The sequence below is a fragment of the Sphaerodactylus townsendi genome, linkage group LG04 (assembly GCF_021028975.2).
Source record: "Sphaerodactylus townsendi isolate TG3544 linkage group LG04, MPM_Stown_v2.3, whole genome shotgun sequence".
Lineage (NCBI taxonomy): Eukaryota > Metazoa > Chordata > Lepidosauria > Squamata > Sphaerodactylidae > Sphaerodactylus > Sphaerodactylus townsendi.
This window is the reverse complement of record NC_059428.1, coordinates 70,612,257-70,637,395: the sequence shown is the minus strand read 5'-3', so window position 1 is coordinate 70,637,395 and position 25,139 is coordinate 70,612,257. Positions and strand designations below refer to the sequence as shown.

At 44.1% G+C, this 25,139-nt stretch overlaps 1 protein-coding gene across 1 annotated transcript; it reads left to right on the top strand.

Moving 5' to 3' along the window:
- The first annotated feature begins 3,741 nt into the window (after window positions 1–3,741).
- On the top strand, window positions 3,742–24,795 carry RSPH1 (radial spoke head component 1). Its single transcript, XM_048492417.1, has 9 exons — window positions 3,742–3,838; window positions 4,924–5,037; window positions 5,132–5,237; window positions 5,631–5,721; window positions 8,684–8,819; window positions 11,099–11,164; window positions 17,048–17,219; window positions 18,294–18,422; window positions 24,416–24,795. The coding sequence occupies exons 1-9, from the start codon at window positions 3,785–3,787 to the stop codon at window positions 24,472–24,474; spliced, it is 927 nt and encodes a 308-aa protein (XP_048348374.1). The 5' UTR covers window positions 3,742–3,784; the 3' UTR covers window positions 24,475–24,795.
- The last annotated feature ends 344 nt before the right edge of the window (window positions 24,796–25,139 follow it).

The following is a 25,139-nucleotide window of genomic DNA, read 5'->3' as shown; positions in this document are numbered from 1 at the left end:
AGATGCCTGTAGCAATAAAGGAAATAACGCAGAGGGCATGTTTCTTCCGTCACTGACTACCCACAATCAACCTTAACAATGCTTCATTTGTTTCATCCAGCAGAATATATTGCATACTGAAACCCTGCTGTTATGTTCCTTTTTGCCTCATGGCCCTTGGGGTGACCTCACCTCATAACATTTCCTAGGCAGACTATGTTTATGGGGTGGTTTGCCATTGCCCTCTGCAATCATCTACACTTTACCACCAACAATCTGGGTACTCATTTTACCAACCTCGGAAGAATGGAAGGCTGAATCAACCTTGAGCAAGTGACATGAAACTGACTTCCTTTGGCATGAAACTCAGGTCATGAGAAGAGATTTGAATGTGATACTGCAGCGTAACCCTCTGTGTCAGGAGGTTTCTATTTGATTCATGAATTTAACATTATTATTGTTATTATTGTTACTGCTGCTGTTGCTACTGCTGCTATCAAATATGTCATAAAGTAACACAGGAGATAGAAGAACCAATCTGAGTCCAACTTGGGATTTATTTTTATTTTTTTAAAGGCATCCGTACTTATTTGGGAGTAAAGTGCCACTAAGTGAAACTCTCTTCTGAATTAATTTGGGCCAAAGATTCAAGTAGCTCAATTTCATTCAGAAAGTCCACTGGATTCAGTGGAGCTTGCTCATGAGTAAGTGTGGACAGGTTTGCAATATTCAGAGAGAATCATAACTTGGTTTTAGTTGACTTATCCTTCCTTACTGGGGGAAGGGACAGGGACTGTTCCATCTCTCTTTTGGTTTATGTCATTTCCTGTCCATTTAAAGTTAGATATGCTGACAAACAGGTTAGGCAGGAAGCAAAATTCAAGGTGGGTTTTACTCATTCTACAAGTTTTAACTGTGTTTGGAGGATTGGGAATAGACAGTTTTATTTCTTTTATGTAGCTATGCATCTAGACAGTGTACCTATACTCAGGAAATAAAATCTTTCCCTGTTTATAGTTCTTCCAGTCTAAGACTGCATGAGATGGCAGTGTAACTTTGGCTCATTCCGCACATGCAGAATAATGCACTTTCAAACTGCTTTCAGAGCTCTTTGAAGCTGTGCGGAATGGCAAAATCCGTTTGCAAACAGTTGTGAAAGTGGTTTGAAAATGCATTATTTTGTGTGTGCGGAAGGGGCCTTTCTTCGCTTGTGTTATTTAACAGTGCAATCCTAAGAACACTTTCCTGGGAGTAAGTCCCAATGAGCATAATTGAGTAGGATTCTGAGTAGACTTGTTCAAGATAGCACTTCATATAATCTTTGCTGTATTTCTTCAAGAAAGGTTATCACTAATATAAATAAGTTTGTCAGCTGAACTTTGAAGCAGGTATTTCCAATTCACAGGTCTGCCATTGTTTAATTCAGAAGAGAGGTTTGTTGATTTTAATGTTTCTTGCTGCACTTGGGTTTGTTTGCTTTTTTGCTCTTTTATGTATTGTAAATTGATTTTTAAAATTTTGTTGTGATCTTAACTATCCTAAAATTATTAGCTGCTCTAGAAACATCTCTTTGAGGAGAGGAATATATATGTCTCAGATAAATCTTGTGACAATTTTTGTAAATTGATGATAAGCATACATTCTATTTTCTGAATCTACTGCAAATCAGTTTCACAGCGGAACCATCAATACTTTTATTATAGTGAACGAAAATAGTTCTACTCTCCCTTTACCATGTTTTTTCCACACAATGATAAAAGAAAACAATCCTAAACTGGCCTATTCAGAAGTAAACAATATTTTATTCAATGGGACTTACTCCCAATAAAGCATTCTTAATATTGTAGGTGAAATTTTCCTTATGTTCCCACTTAATTATTATTTTTCCAACCCAAAACTGTGAAATGTTTTATAAAACAAGAGTCCAGTCACAACATTTATTTCAGTAAGAGTTTTCATGAGTCAAATCATACACTTCCTCAGATATGTGGAGGGAAAGCAAACTGAGAATTCCATTTGAAGGAAAGATTGCAAGGTGAGGAGGGGATGAGACAGAGGTGCATCCAAGAACATCAATAGCATTGCTGGTCATCCTACTGGATCTCCATCTTTAGAAACAGTCATACTCAAAACCCTAATCTAAATAGGGACTGAAACATTACTTTAAATTCTGCAAATAGCTAACTAACATTACAATCTGAGGGATGGTGAAAACGAGTTTCCAAATTGCTTTTTGTTTGTGATTCTTACTTACAAACCAAACTAATCAAATTTTATAACAAATTCTAGCTTTTAATTTCTCCACTGATTTCTTTTGGCCACAATAACAAGCAGCACAACTACTTAAAAATACTCCAGAGCTCAGTAGCAGCAGCCAATGAGGAAGCAGTCCCATCCTGTGGGTAAAAGAATTTCCTTTTGGTATGATTATTTTAAAATGCTGCAGAAAAGGTAATGTGTAATCCTATCCTTATTATTAAAATGTATGCATTGGTACTACTACTACTGCAACTGTTGCCCCAGAAAGTGGTGTCTGTGTTAAAAAAGCAATCTCCTACAACTCCTTTAAACAGAGTCCCTTTTCCCACTTCCCTTAAGCCCCGCGCTACTCGCGGGGTCCCTCGGCACTCCCCACTGAGAGGGGCGGCGACAGTGCAGCCGCCCCAACGCTGCTGCTGTCGCGCCCCTCAGCGCGAGGCATTCCTGGCGCTCTTACTGGGCCTTTCCCCACTTTCGTCCTTCCCCTTTATGCCACGCGCTGCTCTCAGCGCGCAGCATCCCAGGCGCTCGCCCGGCCGCCCCCACGACCCCGCGCTCTGCGCGGGGCCATCAAAAGGCGCCGTTGAGAAGAGCGCCTGGGATGTTCTTGGCAGCTGATGGGCGTGGATTTAGCAGCGCAGCTTTCGGGGCGGCTGGCGCCTGTCGCAGGCCCACTACTCAGTGGGGAGTGCCGTAGGTTGACCCTCGCCGCTACTCTTCCTCGAGTAGCTGCGGGGCTTATAGAAGATGGGGAAAGGCCCTCAGAAGGGCGCCTTTTGATGACCCCGCTTTACAGAAGAGTCTTTTGATGACCCGCTTTACAGAAAGGCTGGAGTCGCAGCTCGGCGCTGGCGCCAGGGATGCCGCGCGCTGGGGATTGCGTGCAGCAACCCTCGGAAAAGGATAAGTGGAGAAAGGGCCAGAGTGATAAAATATTTTCAGGCCAAGCAATTGGCAACTGGCAAGCATTTAGCTTGCCTCCAATAATAATGAAAAGAAGTTTCAAGCAAATGTGTCCCTTATACTCCTTAGTCATTAGCTGACCTGCAGTACTATCATAAAATAACCTCTTCTTCCACGCTGTAGCGACAAAGAGAACTCTTAAATATTTTACTAAACATTTTTGCCCCTCTCGATGGGTCTTGTACAGCCCGTAACAACTGCGGGGCGTACAGACTTTCAACGCTGAGAATTCATTTTCATTCTGGGAATATCTGCACCTATTGTTGTTGCTTCGGTTTGATCAATAGAGGAGAAGAACAGCTGTATGTGGGGCAGCAACCCCCTGAGCATGACAGCAAGCACACACCGGGTCCCCTTCAGGTGCGCCGCCCAAAGGTGCCATCTGCAGAAGCAGCAACCAACAGCTGCTTGCAGGACAAGCATCGCATTTCCTTGCTGCACCGCTGAAAGGGTTGCCATAGTGACGACGCTTCCTGAGCGCCTCCTCCAGAACGTTCAGGGGGGCGGGGTCCGGTGGGACGCTGTTCCCATAGCAACGCCACCGTCCCTCCACCCCCCGCCCTGCTGGAGTACACTGAGAATCATGTCGGATCTTGGCTCGGAAGAGGTCGAAGAGGAGGCAGAGAATGATTTGGGGGTCAGTGGAGGGAACGGCAGCGGGAAAGGGGAGTCAGGGCTTTGGGAGGTCAGAGCCTGAAAGGATAGGGAGATACAGGAGAGTGGGGATATCGCAAAAGAGCGATGACATACCAGCACGCTAGAAGTGGATTTTTTCCTGAAAGTTTCCTTTTGGAACTAATACACACACCAGCTATTATAAGGAATTTATTAAGGGGGAAAATGCCAATACGGATTAGTAATAATGAATGCTTCATTCAGAATCTTATCCTGAATAAGGATAAACTGTCACATCTCATCCCTGAAGTTCCCCCTTCTTCCTTCTAGTCTTGACTTCCCCATCCTGGCAAAAGGCACCAAATCCAAATTATGTAAATTTGTGAATGCAAAACAGCAGAATTCAAATATGCTTCATGATTTATTTAAATATAATAATGTGGAAGTTGTGGTAATTGCATTTTGCACATAATCTGATATGTCCTTATTTTACTTAGGCTCATTCCGCACATGCAGAATAATGCACTTTCAAACTGCTTTCAATGCTCTTTGAAGCTGTGCGGAATGGCAAAATCCACTTGCAAACAGTTGTGAAAGTGGTTTGAAAACGCATTATTTTGCGTGTGCGGAAGGGGCCTTAGAAAATTTTGTCTTAAGATTCTGTCTGGGTATAAAAATTGACATGGAAAGGTTTACTTAAAGTCAAATAATTGTAGAACAACCTACAAATAATTCAACACTGCTGTAACCCAGGATCCTACATTAAAATTATGCACCTTGCATCCAAATAAAGTTGTACTGAGTGCCCTATTGAGGATGTTTGCAGTGCAATCTAAGCAAAGTTATGCTTTTCTAAGTTCATTGAAGTCAATGGTAAGTTTTGCTCCTAATGTTTTGCCTGCATCTGTGAGTGGCAGGTGAAATGTTAGGAGCAAAACTTAACAGACATGGTTACACAGCCCGGAAAACCCACAACAGCCTATTGATTCTGACCATGAATGCCTTTGACAATACATTAAGCTGAAGTATTGTTTGCCTCGGAGGCATTTTCATGAAATATCAGCCTATTTTAGCCGAGAAGCTGATTATCTGATCCACTTTAAATAGGAATATGAAGGTGAACGCAATGAAGCTGGTGAGCGACATGGACATGGGAAGGCCAGATTGCCAAATGGTGATACCTATGAAGGACAATATGCAAATGGAAAAAGAAGTGGACAGGTAAGACATAATCAGTTAGTCACATGGCTAAATTAGGCACTGCAGCAAAACAAACACAAGCATGAATAAGAACTCTCAACATTGTATGTTTCAGGGGCTATACAGATTTAAAAATGGTGCACGCTACACTGGGGAATACTTTGACAATAAAAAACATGGCCATGGCACCTTTATTTATCCTGATGGATCCAAATATGAAGGTAAACTGCATTCTTAAAAACTAGATATTATTGTGGAAGAGTTGATAGTAATGGTCTGTTCAACAGCTTGTGTGTTTGAGAGAGAGAATTAATAAATGAAAAAAATTAATTGTGAGAAACAATGGGATGGACACCAGATATTTGATTTATATTTTGATAATAGATTACTCCCAGTTTTAGTTTAGGCTTGTTTTGTTTCAGTGCAATTTGTTCTAGATCTCTTGATCCTGTCTGTTTTGGGATTTTTGCTTTACTGTATAGTACTAAGCACTTTTTTTTCTGTGTGGATAAATTAATTACATGATTAAGTGGTCAAGTGACAGATTGAGCACTGTAGCTTATAAAGAAATGTAATCATATTAATATGTGTGCTTCCATGGGTGTTAATTGCAGGAGAATGGGTGGAGGACCAGAGGCATGGCAATGGTGTGTACTATTATGTGAATGGAGATACATACACTGGAGAGTGGTTTAATCATAACAGGTTTGTTTTCTTGAAGTTTTGTTCTTTTGTTATATATGAACTTTACATCCATGGAAAGTAAAAAATTGTAATGGCAATTAAGAAAGTAAAACATTAGAGTTAAATACTTTTTAAAATCTCCAGGTAAATTATTAATCATGACCGTTAAGGAAAGTAACAGTTGCCCCCACACTTGTTCCCAGCAACTCATGATTAGATTTTGAACTTGGATGTTTTAATTTATACTTATAATCTCCCTGTTTAGGATGTTCTAAATTCCCAGGGACTTGAGCAGGCTGATTTCTTTTCTCCCACTAGATAAGTCTCTTATGAATTATTTCAGCCATCATTTGTCTGTTTTGGAAGGATTTTTTTTATTTTGGATAATTTGCAAAGTCATGTTTCTTGGTCCCATGTTGTGAATTTTATCATCTACACAACAACAGTGACTCTTCTATTGTGATAATTATGTTGTCTAAGGCAATTACTGTCTTGTATCCATACCTTGCCACACAGAATTCAGGGGAAAAAAGCATTTTGAGCCTTTGTTTGTCCAATAATTCTCATATAGTTCCAACCCAGGTAGAGGCTGGATATTAGGATTTTTTTAAACAGTAAGTGAAATTGGCTGCCTTGGATGTAGTGAGTTGTGATCCCTTCAAGCAGCAGCTGGACAAACACTCACCAGGGATGCTTTGAGTAGGCTGATCCTACTGATTGAGCAGGGACTTAGACTAGATGGCTGCTTCCTTCTCTATGATTCTATAAAACTATTTTTTTAAGTCTTTGATATTTTAAATCGTCTCTTTTTTCATCAAAAATATTTTGGATTAAAAAAGCATGAAGGGTTAACAGAACAACTTATTTTAGTTCACTGGAGGACATGCAGGTAGGTAAGGGGGGTTTCTCGGGTTTGAACCCCCCCCCCATTCATGTCCGAAGCTCTGCCCACCCGTTTCTTTGTGGGTTTTTAAAACGTTTTAGTGCTTTTTCGGTTTTTGGCCTGCAGGGGGCGCATTGTTTGGGCTAGCAGAACCAACCTTTCAGGGATTGTTTGGGGGACTCTCCTGATGATACTACCCGGGTTTGGTGAGGTTTGGTTCAGGGGGTCCAAAGTTATGGACTCCCAAAGGGGGTGCCCATCCTCCACTGTTTCCAATGGGAACTAAGGCCGTTTCCGCACAGCCCATTAACGACGGCCGGGGGGGCGCTAAAAACGCCGCCCCCAGGCCGCCGTTCGCACAGGCGCCGCTGCTGCAACGCAGCAGCGGCAACCTGACTCCGCTTCCCTCCCCCCAGGCCGCCCTAAACAACAACCCTTTAAAGGGTTGTTGTTGGGGAGGCGATCTTCCGCAGCGCGGGGCTGCAAACCGCGGCGCCGGAAGACGCAGTCTCCTTCTGCGCCTCACTCACGATGTCTTCGCCTCGTCTGCTGGGCGTCGCAGCCCCGCCCACACTGTCCTCCGACCTCCAGGGGTCGGAGGGCAGCGTGGGCGGGGCTTCGACGCCCAGCAGGCGACGACGAGGACATCGTGAGTGGGGCGCAGAAGGGAGAAGAGGCGGCTCCGTGCGGAGCCGCCTGCCATCTGTCGGCCTCTGCTTCCGCCCCCACGCCGCCAGAACTCTTGGCGGCGTGGGGGCGAATGGAGGCCGTGCGGAAACGGCCTAATAGAAGATGGGGACTACACTTTTGAGGGTCCATAACTTTGGACCCCCTGAACCAAACTTCACCAAACCTGGGGTGCATTATCAGGAGAGTCTCTTATTGATGCCACCCAGGTTTTGTGAAGTTTGGTCCAGGGAGTCCAAAGCTATGGACTCCCAAAGGGGGTGCCCCCATCCCCCATTGTTTCCAATGGGAGCTTAGGAGATGGGGCTACACCTTTGAGGGTCCATAACTTTGGACCCCCTGAACCAAACTTCATGAAACCTGGGTGGTATCATTAGGAGAGACTCCTAAAGATACCCTGAAAGTTTGGTGTTTCTAGCTTAACCATTGCACCCCTGACAGCAGGCACCCCCCCCCCCCAATTTCCCCAGATTCTCCTTTTAAATCCACCCCCTTCGGCATGCATTTAAAGGAATAATCTGAGGTCCTCAGTTTAGAAGAAGAAGAAGAAGAGTTTGGATTTATGTCCCCCCTTTCTCTCCTGTAGGAGACTCAAAGGGGCTTACAATCTCCTTGCCCTTGCTCCCTCACAACAAACACCCTGTGAGGTGGGTGGGGCTGAGAGAGCTCTGAAAAGCTGTGACTAGCCCAAGGTCACCCAGCTGGCATGTGTGGGAGTGCACAGGCTAATCTGAATTCCCCAGATAAGCCTCCACAGCTCAAGTGGCAGAGCATGGAATCAAACCCGGTTCCTCCAGATTAGAATGCACCTGCTCTTAACCACTACGCCACATTGAAAGTGATGCTGTTTCAGGGTGGGGGATAATCCACCCCCAAACAGCATCACTTTCAATGTTGTTTAACTAGGGACCCCAGATTCTCCCTTTAAGGTGGATCTAGTTTAAACACCATTGAAAGTGATGCTGTTTGGGGGTGGATTCCTGCATCACAGCGGCTGCCCCGGGGGGTGGGGCGCCAAACTCAGATTTTGCACCAGGCTCCATTTTCCCTCTATGCCTCAGCCCAGAGGGGAGGGGCAGGGGAGGGCAGGGCAGGGGAGTCTGCCATCCCTGACCTCGGAGAGCTGCTTTTATAAGTGCTAGGCCAGGGGCGGGGCTTGGGGAGGCGTGGCCATGCCCTGGGGCGGGTGGGGTGTGGCCCCCCCGAAACCCCCCATAAAAAATCTATACCTACGTCCCTGCTGGAGGATACCATGAACATGACAGCTGAAGCATTTAAATCAATTGACACTGTCATTGTATGAGAAAAATAATTCTGTTGCTCAAAATCAAGGTTAGGATAGTGCAGTTTTCCATCTGTTCACTATGGAACTTCCTTTGGAATTTTAACAAAACTGTTGTTTTCTCTCCGTAGGCATGGACAAGGTACATATGTCTTTTCATTAACTGGTTCCAAATATGTTGGCACCTGGGTAAACGGGCAACAGGAAGGAGCTGCTGAACTTATTCATCTAAACCATAGATATCAGGGGAAGTTTGTGAATAAAAATGTATGTATGATATAAATGTATCGATTTTTAGAATATCTACTTGTTCCATAGAGCAAACTCTATCTCTAAAACCCATAAATTATATTTGTGATATGTGGAAGATCTTTGTGCACAAGGAGCCTCATGTGAGATAGGGCTTGGTGGTAGAAGCAGTTCTACTGATGCACACAAAAGCTCCTGTAGAGATTTTGATTGGCTTGAGAGTCAGGCTGAATCTGAAGAAGGCCATCATTATTCCACTATCATATGGAAATGGAATTGAAACAATTGTTCCACATGACAATTAATATGTTAATATGTCTCCATTAAATCTTGCAATTATCTCTCCTTACAGCAGGCGCACATATGTGCAGCTGTCACTGATCTATGGAGGGAGGCTGATACCACAAGATAAAGTTGTGGGGATATGGTGGGTACAGGTGGAGAATAAATCTAAGTGATGGGTGGTGGAAGAGGGGTACCTGAAGTCCTTACAAGGCTGAAAAGACTTAGTCCTGCTGATTGTGAGCTAGTACAGTGAGCCACCTGAAGTAAGTGCTCTACTCTGTCATTCTAAGGTCCTGCTGGCAAAGCATAGAAGTAGGCTGGGAAAACTGGGCAGACAAAGCCACTTCTCTTGCTCAAGCTGCCTCCTCCCCCATTCACCTCCAACTCTCAGCTCTTTTAAAGTTTGTAACAGGTAGTTGTGTATACTTGCATTCTTGCACGTGTATCTGATATCTTTCTGCTTGGATGTTTGCTCCAGAAGCAGATCAGACAGATAAGCTAATGTATTTTGTCTTTCATTTGACACATAGACCCAGTGTATTTAAAACATCGTAAAACCGTGCCTGGAATTGTGCTTATTGAAAAAGATACTGCCTTTGAGCACCTCCCTCCCTGCTGCCACTCCTCCAGAACTTGTGCTGCCACCTGTACCACAGTGGCTGCTAGTATTGCTTGCTGGAGACTTTGTTAGGGCTGTGTTCAGTTGAGGGATGACTGGTCCTGCTTCTAGCAGCTAAAAGGATATGTCACTTGCTGCTGTGCCAATGAGCAACAAGATCACCCTCTGTGACAGACCTAAGGCAGAGACAGAAAAGCCTGAATCTAAAGTGTTAATTCCTCACAGAGCCTGAGTGTGTGAGTGACAGGCCCACTCTGCACAGGCTGTATACAGCAGTGAGCGGCCGGTAAAAACACCGAGGGGCTGTGTGGTTTCCGCCCCATCTCATTTTCTCCACAACTGTGTTTTCTTGACTCGCTAAATGAGTAAATCTTTTAGAAAACAGCAGCGTCCACCTGGGTGCCGAGTGAACGGCACTGGGTGGAAGGCGCTGTTTTTCGACTTGCCGCTTAAAAAAACCTTACCTTCTCTTCCCTGCATAGCTTCGTGGGAACCAGGGGACATGCCTCCTGCCCTCCAACTCCTGGGGCATTGCCAAGGCAACGGGGGTGGGGGGTGTCCCCTCATTCTGACGGAGCTACGAGGGGAAGAGGAGGTAAGATTTGTTAAAAGCAACATGCCTCTGGGCAGAAGGCTGCGGCAGCTCTGGGCCACCCACACACAAGTATGCAAAGGGCCTTGGGACTGCACTGGTGTCATGTACACTGGTGCCCCGCTGCTCCCCAGGCCCTTGTGGAAGGGGCCACAGTCTGGGAATGGTGGAGTTAAGGAGGGAGAGAAGGATTCCTATCCCAGGTCCCAATATTAGAATAGGACAATAAAAATTATAGTCACTTGGTATTGGAGCGAATAGTCCAATGAACAGGACTGAGTGACGCACGCTTAGTTCTGGGAGAAACAGCACTGTGGAACAATGTCACAGACAGAGAGTTGTCCAGAAATGCTGAACTCCCTCTATCGGGAGAGTGGGTGTTTTATAGGGAAAATCAGACCCTCAGGGTTATGCAGAGTGATCCTTAATTTCCCTAGACAAAGAGAGTTCCTGCCTTCCTGGGAAGGACAAGGGACAGACATCAACCTTAATGGTTGGTTATTGGTCTAATGGTTTGAGACATCAGCCTGATCTTTCCAGGCTCGGGAGTGTCTCCAAGGGGGAAGCTAGTGGATGAAATTACAGCTGTGAAACAGTGACAATGCAAAATAAGATGGTTATTAATGGTATTAAAGGCCCTCTCACTTTGCTCATCAACAGTCCTCTTTGATTGATAGAGCACTCAGGAGGGCCACTCCCTGTGATTTTAATTCCTGGGCAGGAATACAATTTGAGATATTGTGTATCTTTAGGATTTGCAGTGGTTAGAATGTTGTTATTTCTGTTTGTTTTCTTGCACAGCCAACAGGTCCTGGAAAGTACATATTTGATATTGGATGCGAACAACATGGTGAATATATTCATGCTGTAAGTATTATGAAATCCTGTGACCTCAATTACACTTATTCATCTGATTTGTTTTATGCCTGTTGGCTACACTTGGGCCCGCACACGCAAAATAATGTGTTTTCAAACCACTTTCACAACTGTTTTCATGTGGATTTTGCTATTCCGCACAGCTTCAAAGAGCACTGAAAGCAGTTTGAAAGTGCATTATTCTGCATGTGCGGAATGAGCCTTGGATTGAAGCAATACATTTGGTTTAGGAAGGATGAGCTTTCATTTATGATATCTGTGTATCTCAAGATGGCCCCATCTGTGGATACTTACATCTGGATATTAGAGCCATGAACAGGTCTTTCTACAAACTTGCTACCCCCTGATATGCACGATTTGTCCAGACCTGGCAGTTGGCTACTATCCATCAGCAGTCATCCCATGAAAGCCAGTGTGGTGCAACTGGGCTGACCCGGCTGAGCCCAGCAGCTGCACCATGCAGAGTTTTGCTGGGGTGAGGTTGCCAGAAGGAGGGAAGGAGAAAAAGCTGAAGATGAGGATAGATAAATATAGGTTGACTGGATAGTGGGAAGGGAAGAAGGAAGCAGGAAAACATAAAACGCTATAGGGGCTTTTGGGGGAGAGAAAGAAGAAATAGTGCAGGAGGAGAGAATAAGATGTCCCCCGGCTGACCTCCAGGGGGGTGGCTGAAGATCTCCCACTATCACAACTGATCTCCAGGCAACAGAGATAAGTTCATCTGGAAAAAAATGGACATTTTGGAAGGTGGTCTCTATCGCATTATATCCCATTGAAGTCTCTCCCTTCCTCAAACCCTGCCCTCTTCAGTCTTCACCTCCAAAATCTCAATTTATTTCTCAACCGTGAGATGACAACCCTACCCCTAAGTGAGTCCCCCATTTGTTGAAGTATGGTAGTAACAATTTTTATTTCTAATAGTGCTGATCGTGTAATCTAGGTTGCGTTCACCAGTCTGTCATGAGAGATCAGAAGAAGGTATTCTTCAGACTTTGATTAGCATGTGGCCAGGCCAGGTCTCTCTTTCTTTGGCTCTGTTGAGTTGATTTTTTTAAAGGAGGGTTCTTTGCAATACTGGAGTTCCTTTTTCAATTTCATTGTCACCTCCTTATACCCATCCAGTGATAACATAGTATATTTCTGATATAGTTAATAAGACGTTTATGTCTTTGCACGTATGTGCAATCCTAATAACTTCTCTGGGAGAAAGCTTCCCTGAGTAGACTTTGGTAGGATTCTGAGCAGACCTGCTTAGAACTTCACTGAGGATTTGCCTCTTTGGTCGAATCCCCACTATCTTCTTAGCCAGGTTTCAGGACACAAACTAACCAGGTTTCAGGAACGACCTCCCCATTGCTTGCGTGGCAGACATGGATTCTTCCCGTTTCTGGTGCTTGTTCTCCTCCTTATTCCGCTTCCCGGCTGGACTTGCTTGCAAGTGGGATAAACCTCATTGGCACGGTTCAGAGCTGATCCGAGGGGAGGGACAAGGGTTGAAACCCTGACTTGTTTCCCACCGTGGAGCGTGATGCAAAAATCGGGCAACCAGTCAGCGCTCTGCCAGCGCTGAAGCAATGCGCGCGCAGCCAGCCTTTCCTGGGTTTAGTTTTTGCTTTTGCAATTGGCGAGCGAGAGCAGAAGGGGATGCGGAAGGACGTTAACCAGTCAAACATATAACTGTTGAATCTTTAAGTGTTCTCACAGTTAAATGTTAAACTTAAAAACGTTAGCTTTTTTGCGGTCTCGCCTGAACAAGGTACGTTTCTGCAGGGAAAAAGGTCCCGCCCCATCAAGGCACACCGGCCAATCAGGGGAGACTGGCAAAGCGAGATCACCTGGTAGTCGGGATTGCTAAGAGTTCTGGAACCGGGTGTGTCTGCTGTGTGCTCGCTGTGGTGGGGAGGTAGAAACTCCGATGAAGAGGGCATGGTTTCACTACAAACTGGTTTTGATCTGCGTAAAATTTTCCAGTGGGAATTCGACCTTTGCCAGTAATGCAACCTTTAATTCTGTGCAGCCATTAAAAGAAGAGCCACATCCTCTGCTCCCCAGGCAGAAAGAGGAAAATCTGTCTTTCTAAGGATAATAGTTCTCTAAACTTGCTAAAAGAATTGCTGCCAGTTCTTTGAACTTTATCTTGTTATCATGCAGAACGGTAAGCTGCAGTTCTGCAGCCAAACCTCTGCTTATGAGCTAAGTTTGAAAAAAGTTGGTTTCAGGTAGCTCGTTCAAGGCTGACTCAGCCTTCCTGTCATGAGCCAGTCTGTGGATACTGAAGACACTGTGGAGCCAGAACTGGCTCTTCACAAGGAGATGTAGGCAGCAGAACCAGCTCTAGACCCTTCCCTGTAAGCCAAGACAGACCCTGATGCTGTGCAGCTGGGAGAGCCATCAGGAATCCCAGAAGAGCAGAGTAATGAGCCAGCTGCACAAAGGAGACAGAGGCAGAGGCTACAGTTACAGAGTAAAAGGAAAAGTGCTCTCATTGTTGCTAGGTATGGCCGAAGGCTCTGCGAAATGGAGGCATCTACATCTGAGGAGGACTGAGTCCTTGCAGGATCCCAGCCTCATTAGCCAAGACCACCTATATAAACCCTGTCAGGGACATGGATCTGCCTGGGTGCAGTTAGTGTACTTCCAGCGAGCGCCATGTGTCAGGTCTTCCTCTGACCTCTGGCTCTCTGCTTACCTGATCTCCTGCCTATGCCTTGACTCTGGCCTGCCTTGACCTTGCCTTTGCCTGCCCTGTCTCTGGACTGTTTTGGATTATGGTTTTGCCTGCAGCTTTTCTTGACTATCCCCTCACTAGCTGCCTGCCTGGACTCTGGTCTGTCTGGCCATGTCCCAGTTAGCACCTGCTGGCAGCACACTTCCATTCTTCCAGCTTGCTGGAGGTAAAGTGTAGATGAACAGAGAAGAGAATGGCAAACCATCCCATTTAACATAGCCTGTGATATGACATTACCCCATGGATCAGTAATGACTCAGTGCTTGGGTCCTGCATGTAAAAACAGTAGTTAGGAGTGATATAATATTCTGTGGTTGTACAATCACTTTGGGTAGCCCAAACCAGAGGGGCGGGGGGCAGAGCAGCTCCTGGAATTGGCACAAAACTCCATCGGTGTGTTTGCCCACTCCACCAGCTTAAGTGGCACGGATGCCAGAGGGGAGAGCAAACACAAAGGTTGGCCTTGGTGCTCAATCCTGAAAGTCTGACGTCTGAAGAGCTGTGTTGGCCTAAAACTGGACACCGGTATGGGTGGAGGCAGACTAGTGGGAATTCCAGGGGTGAGCTGACTTTAGTTGGATTCCACTGGGCTCCCGGCCCAGGCCTCCAACTTACACTGTCTAAAACGGTGGCATAAGTCCATTTTGCTCTATGGAAGGCATTCAGGCAGCTGGGGATTTTCTGGTGTTTGCTGCCTTCCTGTGCCACCTGGAAGCTCTCTGGAGGTGGTACAGCAATGTGGCAGTGGTTCTGTCTCCAGATGCCAGAGCCCTCCGGATTGGGCTGCTAAAGTGATTTTGTGAGCTGTGCCTAGAAACCAGGATTATGACCACAATCCTTCAAAGTTCTGTTAAACTGCTTCTCAGTCCCATTGATTTTCTAGGAAGTTCATATGTTCAGACTGTTTATACTTTGGCTAGATCGTGTTCTGAAATTCATGCGTGCAGGTTCCCTTACTTTGGAAAATTTGGGAAACTTCCATTTTTCATGCATATGGTGTTTGAAATTTTTTGTATACAGTTGAATTCGTTGATTTTTTTTGCTTAGCTGATGCAAACCAAGAACAAGAAAAGAGGCAGCACAAAACTGCCATCTGATCAGAGCTATGAGAAGCAACCAATCATTGAAGCCTTCGTCCTCAGGGAGTCTAGAATAACAGAGGTGCCCTCTGGCTTTGAAGTGGAGTGCTGCATGGTTTGCTTGCGTGTGACATCAGTTAGAAAGGCATTTCAGAAAAAGCAATACCTTTGGAATATTAGTTTCTGTACATTTGCTCTGCCTTCTGAAAGCATGAATACTTTTTCAGTATCTCTGTTCAGTAAAACGGCTTTGAATATTTTATCATCTCTTTTTTCCTTTCATAGAACTTTTATTTTTGCTTTATTCATTGGTGGGAAAATAATTCATCGTGTCCCTAACAACAAACCTCAATAGCTTTTGTACCAATGTTGATACTTCTATTTTTGCAGTTTTCTTTATCAAAAATCAGCAGATGAAAAATGTAATGCCAGAGCATAGAGTCCAAAGATAGAGGATAATTTAATAGAGTGGATCTGAGGATCTGGAACTTCTGTACTAATCTAGTCTATATCTGTCAATGTCAAAAATATTTCCATATGTAAAAAAAGGAGGCAGAATCCTGGTCCTCAAGTGCACAGTAAACAGTATTTGTGCTACGTTTGTTTAATATTGCAATAGTTAATTTGAGACAGACACTGATATCCATGAGCCAAGGCAGCAGTAACAGTGACTCTGAGCTAAACATATTGAGTTCACTTGGACTTACTTGCACCTAAATGTATGTATGATGCGGTAGCTTGCTGTACCATTTATTTCTGAAGTTTGTACCAATAAACATTTCATCAATCAAAAGGGAAAAATAAGTATGTTAACTTAAGGAGCAGCAGTGGCGTAGAAGGTTAAGTGCTCGTGTATCTAATCTGGAGGAACCAGGTTTGATTCTCCGCTCTGCCACCTGAGCTGTGGAGGCTTATCTGGGGAATTCAGATTAGCTGTACACTCCCACACACGCCAGTTGGGTGACCTTGGGCTAGTCACAGCTTCTCAGAGGTCTCTCAGCCCCACCTACCTCACAGGGTGTTTGTTGTGCGGGGGGAAGGGCAAGGAGATTGTAAACCCCTTTGAGTCTCCTACAGGAGAGAAAAGGGGATATAAATCCAAACTCTTCTTCTTCTTCTTTCTGTAAGTTCATGGAAGTGTTCCATTCAACCCAACGAGTCAGTCATTTTCATGTGTAGTAGAATTCTTACTACACTGACATCACATTTATATGTCTAATAAAAATTATATTTTATGCATGGTTCTTATTCTTCCTTTTGATGTTTCAGAAATTCAAACTTTAGCAAGACCTAGCAAGATTCAATTCCCAAGTAAGGGAAAGAGAATTGTGCCAAGTGCCAATCAAATGGTTAAAGTTTGATAGAGATGGTTCTGCATTTATGAACAAAATGGCCACACTAATCATGAGAAAACAGGCACTAGTGCATGGAATGTAAGAGTAGCATGCTATGTCAGGAACACTGTGCCATTAAAATAGACACTTTATAATGTTATTGCAATGATAGAGAAAGGATAGAGGATTGGGAAAAGACAGAGAGTGTTAGGGTTACTCAACATGAAAATAGTCCATCTAAGAGCATTCCAACTTCTGGATTAAGGATCATTTTTCTTTGTTCCGAGATGTAGCAGTGTTAATGAAACTGTGCTGAGGTCATCCACCACGGATAGATGTTGCTTGGAGTGGATGTTCCTTTTCAAAAGCTCTATAGTCCACATTCTAGCACAGATTTGCCAGTTGGTCCTTAATTCTTCTCTAGTGGATTGTACTGTGGGTTCATAGCTTCATTCTTTTTAGTACAACTGGCAGCAGATATTGCATTTGTGATGACTTCTTCTGAAAGGTTGAAATGTCATGATAATTTCTGCATTACTGTATTTGAGGCTACAATAACACTCTCACTATTCTGGGTATAAAAACCATTCTTTTAGCCTAGACCTGTGTATTGCTGGGGGCTGTAAGGCAACATGGGATGCCTGTGACTGTATGAATTCCTTCTGAGGCATGAAGCAGCCTAGTCATTTCTGTTCCATTCAAATTCTGTGCTGGATATTTATTTGCTGGGTAGGACAAAGGAGAGGAAGAGGAGGAAGAAGAGGCTTTGACATCAACTGCTCCAAAGTGGAAAGCAACAAAAATTACCGAGTTAACACTGTGGGCACCTGAAGAGCCACTTCCTGTAAAAACGCCCACTGTAATAATTCAAGAACCTCTTGTAATTGAGGAGTCAGAGACGCCAGGTTTGTACTTTGCCACAGATGCAATCCTTCAAGCACTGTTGTTTTCCTTTCAATGGGTCTCTTGTATGTCCTTTCAATGTGTTTCTTTTATGGAATCAGAATCTGGGTTCAAAAGAGGATCTGTAGAGAGATATTAGGATACTGATGGAGAATGGTGGATAAATGAATAGATTAAAAAGGCTTTTTAAAATGTGGGGAGTCAATTTTCAGACTATAGGAATTGTTTTGCAAAAATATTTGTTAAACATGACAAAACGTTTACAGGAGTTTTATATATTAAACATTGTTATGCCCTTTGAAACTATACTATGTAGATTTGTAGAACATTTTTAAAATTGAAAGTCCAACTTCATCAGCCACCTGGAGGTCCATTGAAGAGAAAAATTAAATGCAAACTTAGATGAGGGGTGAGAGCCTTCCACCCAAGATCATCAAAACATTGAAGAGCACACAGAGTTCAAGAAATCTCACTATGCACAACAAAACATGTAGAAGAAAAAAAAACCTGCTACTATTTTGAACCTATAAAAAGAGATTTTATTTCTGGACATACTACCTATCAGAGAACAATCTCATACAAGTAAAAACCATGTAAGTGCTTGAACTATGGAAATGCTTCCGTTAGAAATCACAGTAGGTGACAAAATCCACAGAGAAGGTAAACCATAGACATGATTAGCCAGTGGAGAAAAATTTTGTGATAGAACTTTAAGTTCCAAGGAGCCATATGGGCCCACATGAAACCTAAAACACATTACATGGATTTTTTTTGGTATTAGATATAACCTCATTAGATATAAGACAGCATATACTAGTGAGGCTGTGGAAAAACCTTCTGCTACAAATTTAACTTTATTATATTCAAGTACTCAGAGAGGAAAAGTTGTAATGGCTCTGTGGGGGAAGTTTCGGTTTGAGATTCCATCTTGCTTGTATCAACACTTTAGAATAACTACGAAGAAGGAAGTATAGCATATTCCTGATTTAAAGGGGAGGCCTGCATCCAGTTAAAATATTCATAAAGTAGCATGTATTGCTTTTGCTCTTCCTAAAGTTTCCTTTTTCCCATTTCAGCTGGTGAGACCCCTTTGGAAACTCCTGCTGAGGCGCCTGCAGAGGCAGCTGAGCCCACTGAAGTTACCTCACCACCAAAAGAGCCTGAGGAAGAGGAAGAGGGGGCTAAAGAAGACCAAGGAGATCAGGGTGAGAGAGAGACAAAGGCTCATTCCGCACATGCAGAATAATGCACTTTCAAACTGCTTTCAATGCTCTTTGAAGCTGTGCGGAATGGCAAAATCCACTTGCAAACAGTTGCGAAAGTGGTTTGAAAACGCATTATTTTGTGTGTGCAGAAGGGGCCAAAGGGAATGTGCAAATAAGGTGGTCACTTTAACAGATGACCAGTAGGGTCCATTCACACTGGAAACATGGTCCAACCTTTAACTGCAAATGTCACCCACCTAAAAGTTTTTCAAAGATCAGTCTGTGTGATCTGCTGATCCCCACCCCAAAGCTGAGGCCATTACTATATGCTGCACTACTGGATGTTGCCCAATCACTACTCATAAGAACATAAGAACATAAGAACAAGCCAGCTGGATCAGACCAAAGTCCATCTAGTCCAGCTCTCTGCTACTCGCAGTGGCCCACCAGGTGCCTTTGGGAGCTCACATGTAGGATGTGAACGCAATGGCCTTCTGCGGCTGTTGCTCCCGATCACCTGGTCTGTTAAGGCATTTGCAATCTCAGATCAAAGAGGATCAAGATTGGTAGCCATAAATCGACTTCTCCTCCATAAATCTGTCCAAGCCCCTTTTAAAGCTATCCAGGTTAGTGGCCATCACCACCTCCTGTGGCAGCATATTCCAAACACCAATCACACGTTGCGTGAAGAAGTGTTTCCTTTTATTAGTCCTAATTCTTCCCCCCCAGCATTTTCAATGAATGCCCCCTGGTTCTAGTATTGTGAGGAAGAGAGAAAAATTTTTCCCTGTCAACATTTTCTACCCCATGCATAATTTTGTAGACTTCAATCATATCCCCCCTCGGTAGCCTGCTCTCCAAACTAAAGAGTTACAAAGGCCGCGGCAGCTCCTCATAGGGAAGGTGCTCCAGTCCCTCAATCATCCTTGTTGCCCTTCTCTGCACTTTTCTATCTCCCTCAATATCCTTTTTTTTGAGATGCGGCTACCAGAACTGGACACAGTACTCTGGCGCGTCGCACAACTGCTTTATATCAGGGCATGACAATCTTTGCAGTTTTATTATCACTTCCTTTCTTTCTAATGATCCCTCAGCATAGTGTTTGCCTTTTCTTTTCACAAAGGTTATGCATTGAGTTGACATTCCCAAGGAACTATCAACTAAGACGCCTAAATCCCTTTCCTGGTCTGTGACTGATAGCACTGACCCCTGTAGCGTGTATGTGAAGTTTGGATTTTTTGCCCCTATGTGCATCACTTTACATTTTGCTACATTGAACTGCATTTTGCCATTTCTGGAGCCCACTCACCTAATTTATCAAGGTCCGCTTGGAGCTCTTCGCAATCCTTTGTGGTTCTCACCACCCTACATAATTTGGTATCATCTGCAAACTTGGCCACCATGCTACCCACCCCTACTTCCAGGTCATTTATGAATAGGTTAAAGAGCACTGGTCCCAAAACGGATCCTTGGGGGACAACCACTCCCTACATCTCTCCATTGTGAAAACTTCCCATTTTCACCCACTCTTTGTTTCCTGTTTCTCAACCAGTTTTTAATCCATAGGAGGACTTCCTCTTATTCCTTCATTGCTGAGTTTTCTCAACAGACTCTGGTGAGGAACTTTGTCAAAAGCCTTTGGAAATCCAAGCAGACAATGTCCACCGGGTTCACCCCTGTCCACATGCCTGTTTACACCCTCAAAGAACTCTAGTAAGTTTGTAAGACAGGATTTGCTCTCTGCAAAAGCCATGCTGACTCTTTCTCTCAGCAGGTCTTGCTTTTCTACATGTTTTATAATTTTATCTTTAATGATAGATTCTACTAATTTACCATGAACAGATGTCAAACTGACTGGCCTGTAGTTTCCTCGGTCCCCTAGATCCTTTTCTTAAAGATTGGTGTGACATTGGCCATCTTCCAGTCTTCAGGGATGGAGCCTGATTTCCAGGGATAAGTTGCATATTAAAGTGAGAAGATCAGCAATCTCATGCTTGAGCTTCTTTAAGAACTCTTGGGTGAATGCATCTGGGCCAGGGGATTTGGTAACATTTAGTTTATCAATGGCTGCCAGAACTTCTTCCTTTGTCTACCACTATCTTCGCTTAGTTCCCTCAGATTCCATTCTCCTAAGAAGCTTGGTTCAGGTGCAGGAATGTTCCTCACCTCCTCTTGAGTGAAGACAGATGCAAAGAATTCATTCAGCTTCTCTGCAATCTCCCCTGCCATCTTTTAGCACACCTCTTTGTTCCTTTGTCATCTAATGGGCTCATCAGCTCTCTTTGCTGGCTTCCTACTCTTGATGTACTTGAAGAACTACTTGTTGCTGGTCTTGATGTTCATAGCCATGCTCCTCATAATCCTTTTTTGCCTCCCTTAACAGCTAACTAGCTTCTCTTTTGCCACCATTTGTGTTCCCTCTCATATTCTTCATCAGCCAAACTGGACTTCCATTTTCTAAAAGACATTTTCTTTTTTCTGATAATTTCCTCAACCTCTCTTGTTAACCATGGTGGCTTTCTTTTGGACTGGGTGCTGCCTTTTCTAACCTGCTAAGTGAACACATTCCAGCTGAGCTTTTATTACTGTGTTTTTAAATAACCTCCAAGCATCCTGGACAGTTTTGAGTCTCTTGATTTTCCCTTTCAGCTTCCTACTATCCCCCTCATCTTTGAGAAATTTCCCTTTCTGAAGGCGAATGTAACTACATTAGTAGTTGCCACTTGTTCGCATGCTGAGATACTGAATCTGACAGCATTGTGGTCGCTGTTCCCTATAGGCTCAACAACACTGACTTCCTGCACCAGGTCCTGGGTCCCACATAGAATTAGATCTAGGATCACCTCTCCCCTGGTTGGTTCCACAACCATCTGCTCTAAGCCACAGTCATTTAGCATATCCAGGAATGCTCTCTCCTTACTATGACCTGAACATGCATTTTTCCAGTTTATATGGGGATAGTTAAAATCACCCATTACCACTACATTTTTGTTTTTTGTTGGCCTCTCTAATTTCTTTTTTCCATCTCAGAATCCTCTTGTGCACTTTGGTCAGGGGGGACGATAATATATTCCTAATATTAAACTGTCCTTCACACCTGGTATTGATATCCACAGTGATTCTGTAGGGGAACCAGCTCCCCTTGCATTGTCTATTTTATGTGATACTATGCTCTCTTTGATGTAAAGGGCAACTCCACCCCCAATGCGCCCTGTCCTATCCTTCCTATAGAGCCTGTAGCCTGGTATAACAGCATCCCACTGGTTCTCCTCATTCCACCATGTCTCTGTAATGCCCACTATATCAAAGTCCCCCTTCAAAACTCTGTACTCTAGCTCCCCCATTTTAGGTCGAATGCTTCTACTATCAGGCATAGAGACACCTGTATACCCTGTCTCTGTCCTTAACCTGGGATTTATGTGCTTTACCCTCAAGTCTTTTGTAGACACTATCCCTTGTCACATGCACATTGCTATGTTCCTCGCTTGTATGTGGTTGATTTAGAAAAACCTCCCTCTCTGTCTGCATCCCCATAGATACTGTATTCGAACCGAAGTCACCTCAGCTTCTGTCGGCTTTCCCCAGTGATCAGTTTAAAAGCTGTTCTGCCACCTTTTAATGTTGAGCGCCAGCAGCCTGGTTCCTCTTTGGTTAAGATGAAGCCCGTCCCGTTTGTACAGGCCTACCTTGTCCCAAAAGGTTCCCCAGTTCCTGACAAATCTGAAACCCTCTGCCTTACACCACCTTCTCATCCACGCATTGAGACCCTGTATCTCCGCTTGCCTAGCTCGCCCTGCGCGTGGAACGGGTAGCATTTCTGAGAATGCCACCTTGGAGGTCCTGGACTTCAACCTGGTTCCGAGCAGCCTAACTTTAGCTTCCAGACCTCCCCGGCTACATTTCCGAATGTCGTTGGTGCCAATTGGGCCCACAACAGCTGCCTCCACCCCAGCACTGTCTAAAAGCCTTTCTAGACGAAGCGTGACATCCGCAACCTTCGCACCAGGCAGGCAAGTCACCATGCGGTCATCATGCCTCTCATAAACCCAACTCTCTACATTTCTAATGATCGAATCACCCACTACAAGGAGCCCCCCACCTCCCCGAGGGGTATCCTCAGTCTTGAAGAGGATAGCTGATCACCAGTTAAGGAAGGGATCCCATCTAAGGGAGCATCTTCCCCCACCTCAGACTGGCACCCTCCATCCCCAAGGCCTTCATTCTCCATGACATCTGAAGAGATGTCACCTTGGGAGTGGGACCCGGCTGTTAGGTCCCTGAAAGCCTCGTCTGTCACCCTCTCTGCCTCTTTCAGCTTCTCCAGGTTTGCCACCTTGGCTTCAAGAGAACGCACACGTTCCTTGAGTGCCAGGAGCTCATTGCAGCGAGGGCACACCCACAACTTCTGTCCTAGTGGCAGATAGTCATACATGTGACACTCAGTGCAAAACACTGGAAAGCCCCCATCCCCCTGCTGGCTTTCTGCCTTCATATCTGATTTGTTTAGATATTTAAATATTAAGCTTTTAGTCACTGCCCCCCTGGAGCTATCTGCACGTACTATCTGTCAAATATGTCCTTATTAATTTAAAAAACAAAAAAATTAAATTAAAATTGCGCGCGCCGCTGGTTCCAGAGACTGAACTAAAGCCCCACCTCTCAGGACAAAAGCCCCACCTCTCAGGACAAAGAGGAACAAGAGATGAACTCTGTTAACCCCTGTTAAGCCCCACCTTCCAGATTCAGCAGCCTTAGAAGGAGAAAAAGAGATAACCCCTGTTAAAATAACACTGTTTTAAAAGCTGTGGCTCATAATCTGCTTCTTCTGTTTCTGCCACCTTTCTTTCCTCCAGTCAATGAACACTGCTGCCAAAGATGCCACCTCCTCTCTCCTTTTCTCCTATTTTGGGAAAGATCTCAAAGGTGCCGTTGGTTTGTCTTATTCAAGACAAGGCCATTCTGGTGACTTAACTAGTACCTTCAGGATGGCAGCACCATCTTGCAGACTTTTCCAAGGTCAGGAAGAAGAGGCAAAAGAGGTGACCAGGCAGCATTTTAGGTTATAGCCGGGAAAAGGGGAAGGGGTGGGGGAGAATAGAATTGGCTACATACTCAGTCGTAACCAATGAGTTCAGCCAAACTCATAGCTGAACTAGCTCTGAATCTTTCATCTAGAGAGGCAGAGCTGTATTGTCTCTTGAGGTGAATGCGGCGGGTAGACTTTCTGTTGCACTACTATAAGGACATAGCTTCCAATTTTTCAGGGCAAAAGTGAATTTCTACTGTTTGCTCTTATCCTTGACTTTTGGAGCTTCTTTGCAGGTTATAGCAGCGAGGGTCTCATTTCCAAATTTCTCTTTTGTTTAGATGAACACAGCCCCATTCCCCCAAAGATTACATATGAATGCCTGTGTGAATTCTTTTTCTTCTTCTCCTTCTTTTCAACCTCATCTAAATTTGATTATAATGCTTTTAGAAGCGGTTATTATTTTTATATTTTGTGCTTGTGTAATCTCAGCTTGTGGGTTCTGTGGGGCAGAACTTGGAATGAGTTTGCAACAACAATTTTTAAAAACAAAATGGTTTACTTTCTTAACATATAACATCAACATTTAACATCACACTTCAAGGTCCTGCTCAGGTTGCATTTTCAAGTCCTTCTAGTTACAGTCTTGTAATGCCAAGTCCATTTCTTCTTTGCAAGTGGGTTGGCTTCTGAAGACTCCAAGGGCTTGATGAACAGGATTCAACATGATGAAGGTTTCCAGGAGAACTCTCACCCATTACAAACATAAAAAAGAAAACCCTTAACAAGTTGTTAAGGGCTTATACCAATCAAGGTCCGAGTCTGGTAGCCTTGTCTCCTCCAAAGAGCTCTGCAGCCTTCTGCTGCTTTGAGTCTCCACCCCTTTCTGGGTCAACCCATTCTGAGCATGGGGGTTACACTTGCATATTGCTATCATTGTTCTTCCATTTCATTTTTCCCCTCACAGCCGCTGCTGGGGCAGAAGAAAAGGAAGAGGAAGCAAAGGAAGCTGAGGGTCCACAGTAAAAGGAACAACAAAAAGAAGCGACATACAAAGAAAGGGTGCCTGATGTAGTCCAGGCTAAGCAATGTTAAGTCCCAGTTATTTCATTTGTGAGAGTTAAGCATGTGCTTAACTGTTTGTTCCTTGGAAATCGCTAGGACTGAAAATTGCTCAGTGGTGACTGGGCTGTGTTCATGCTTTTGAAATCAGTTTATTATATCAGGATGGTATTCTTTTAAAATTCTAACACCTGTTAAACTGTTTTGAATATATTTTTTTGAATGCTTGGAATGAGTTTGGAAGCTTTTGAATAAAAGATGTATGGGTCTGTTTTATCTATGTTACAGATTGTAATCCAATCTAGTTAAACTCAGGACACATTTGTTGGGTTATTTTCCCCCCCTTTCATTACTTATGCAAATACCGTAAGTAACCCCTATGGGCTGAAATGTGCTTTTGACTAAACTTAATCCCTGCCACTTTCTGGCCTATGTTAACAGCATTCATTTGTGCCCATCTGAAGGATTTGATCCAGCAATCAACCAGCAAAATGCACCAGTAGATGCAGATCCTTGGCACATTCCCTTCTCTCTAGCAGTCCTGTCTGATCCTAGGAAAGTGTATTCCCAGCGTCATGGAACCCTTGAGAACAACCAGCTTACATGCATGCTGTACTGTAGGCCTCCAC

Coding starts and splice junctions, on each gene's coding strand:
- RSPH1 (XM_048492417.1), top strand. CDS start 3,785: ATGTCGGATCTTGGCTCGGAAGAGGTCGAAGAGGAGGCAGAGAATGAT. Junction 11,165..17,047: donor ATGGTGAATATATTCATGCT/GTAAGTATTATG, acceptor TTTGCTGGGTAG/GACAAAGGAGAGGAAGAGGA. Junction 18,423..24,415: donor AGAAGACCAAGGAGATCAGG/GTGAGAGAGAGA, acceptor TTCCCCTCACAG/CCGCTGCTGGGGCAGAAGAA.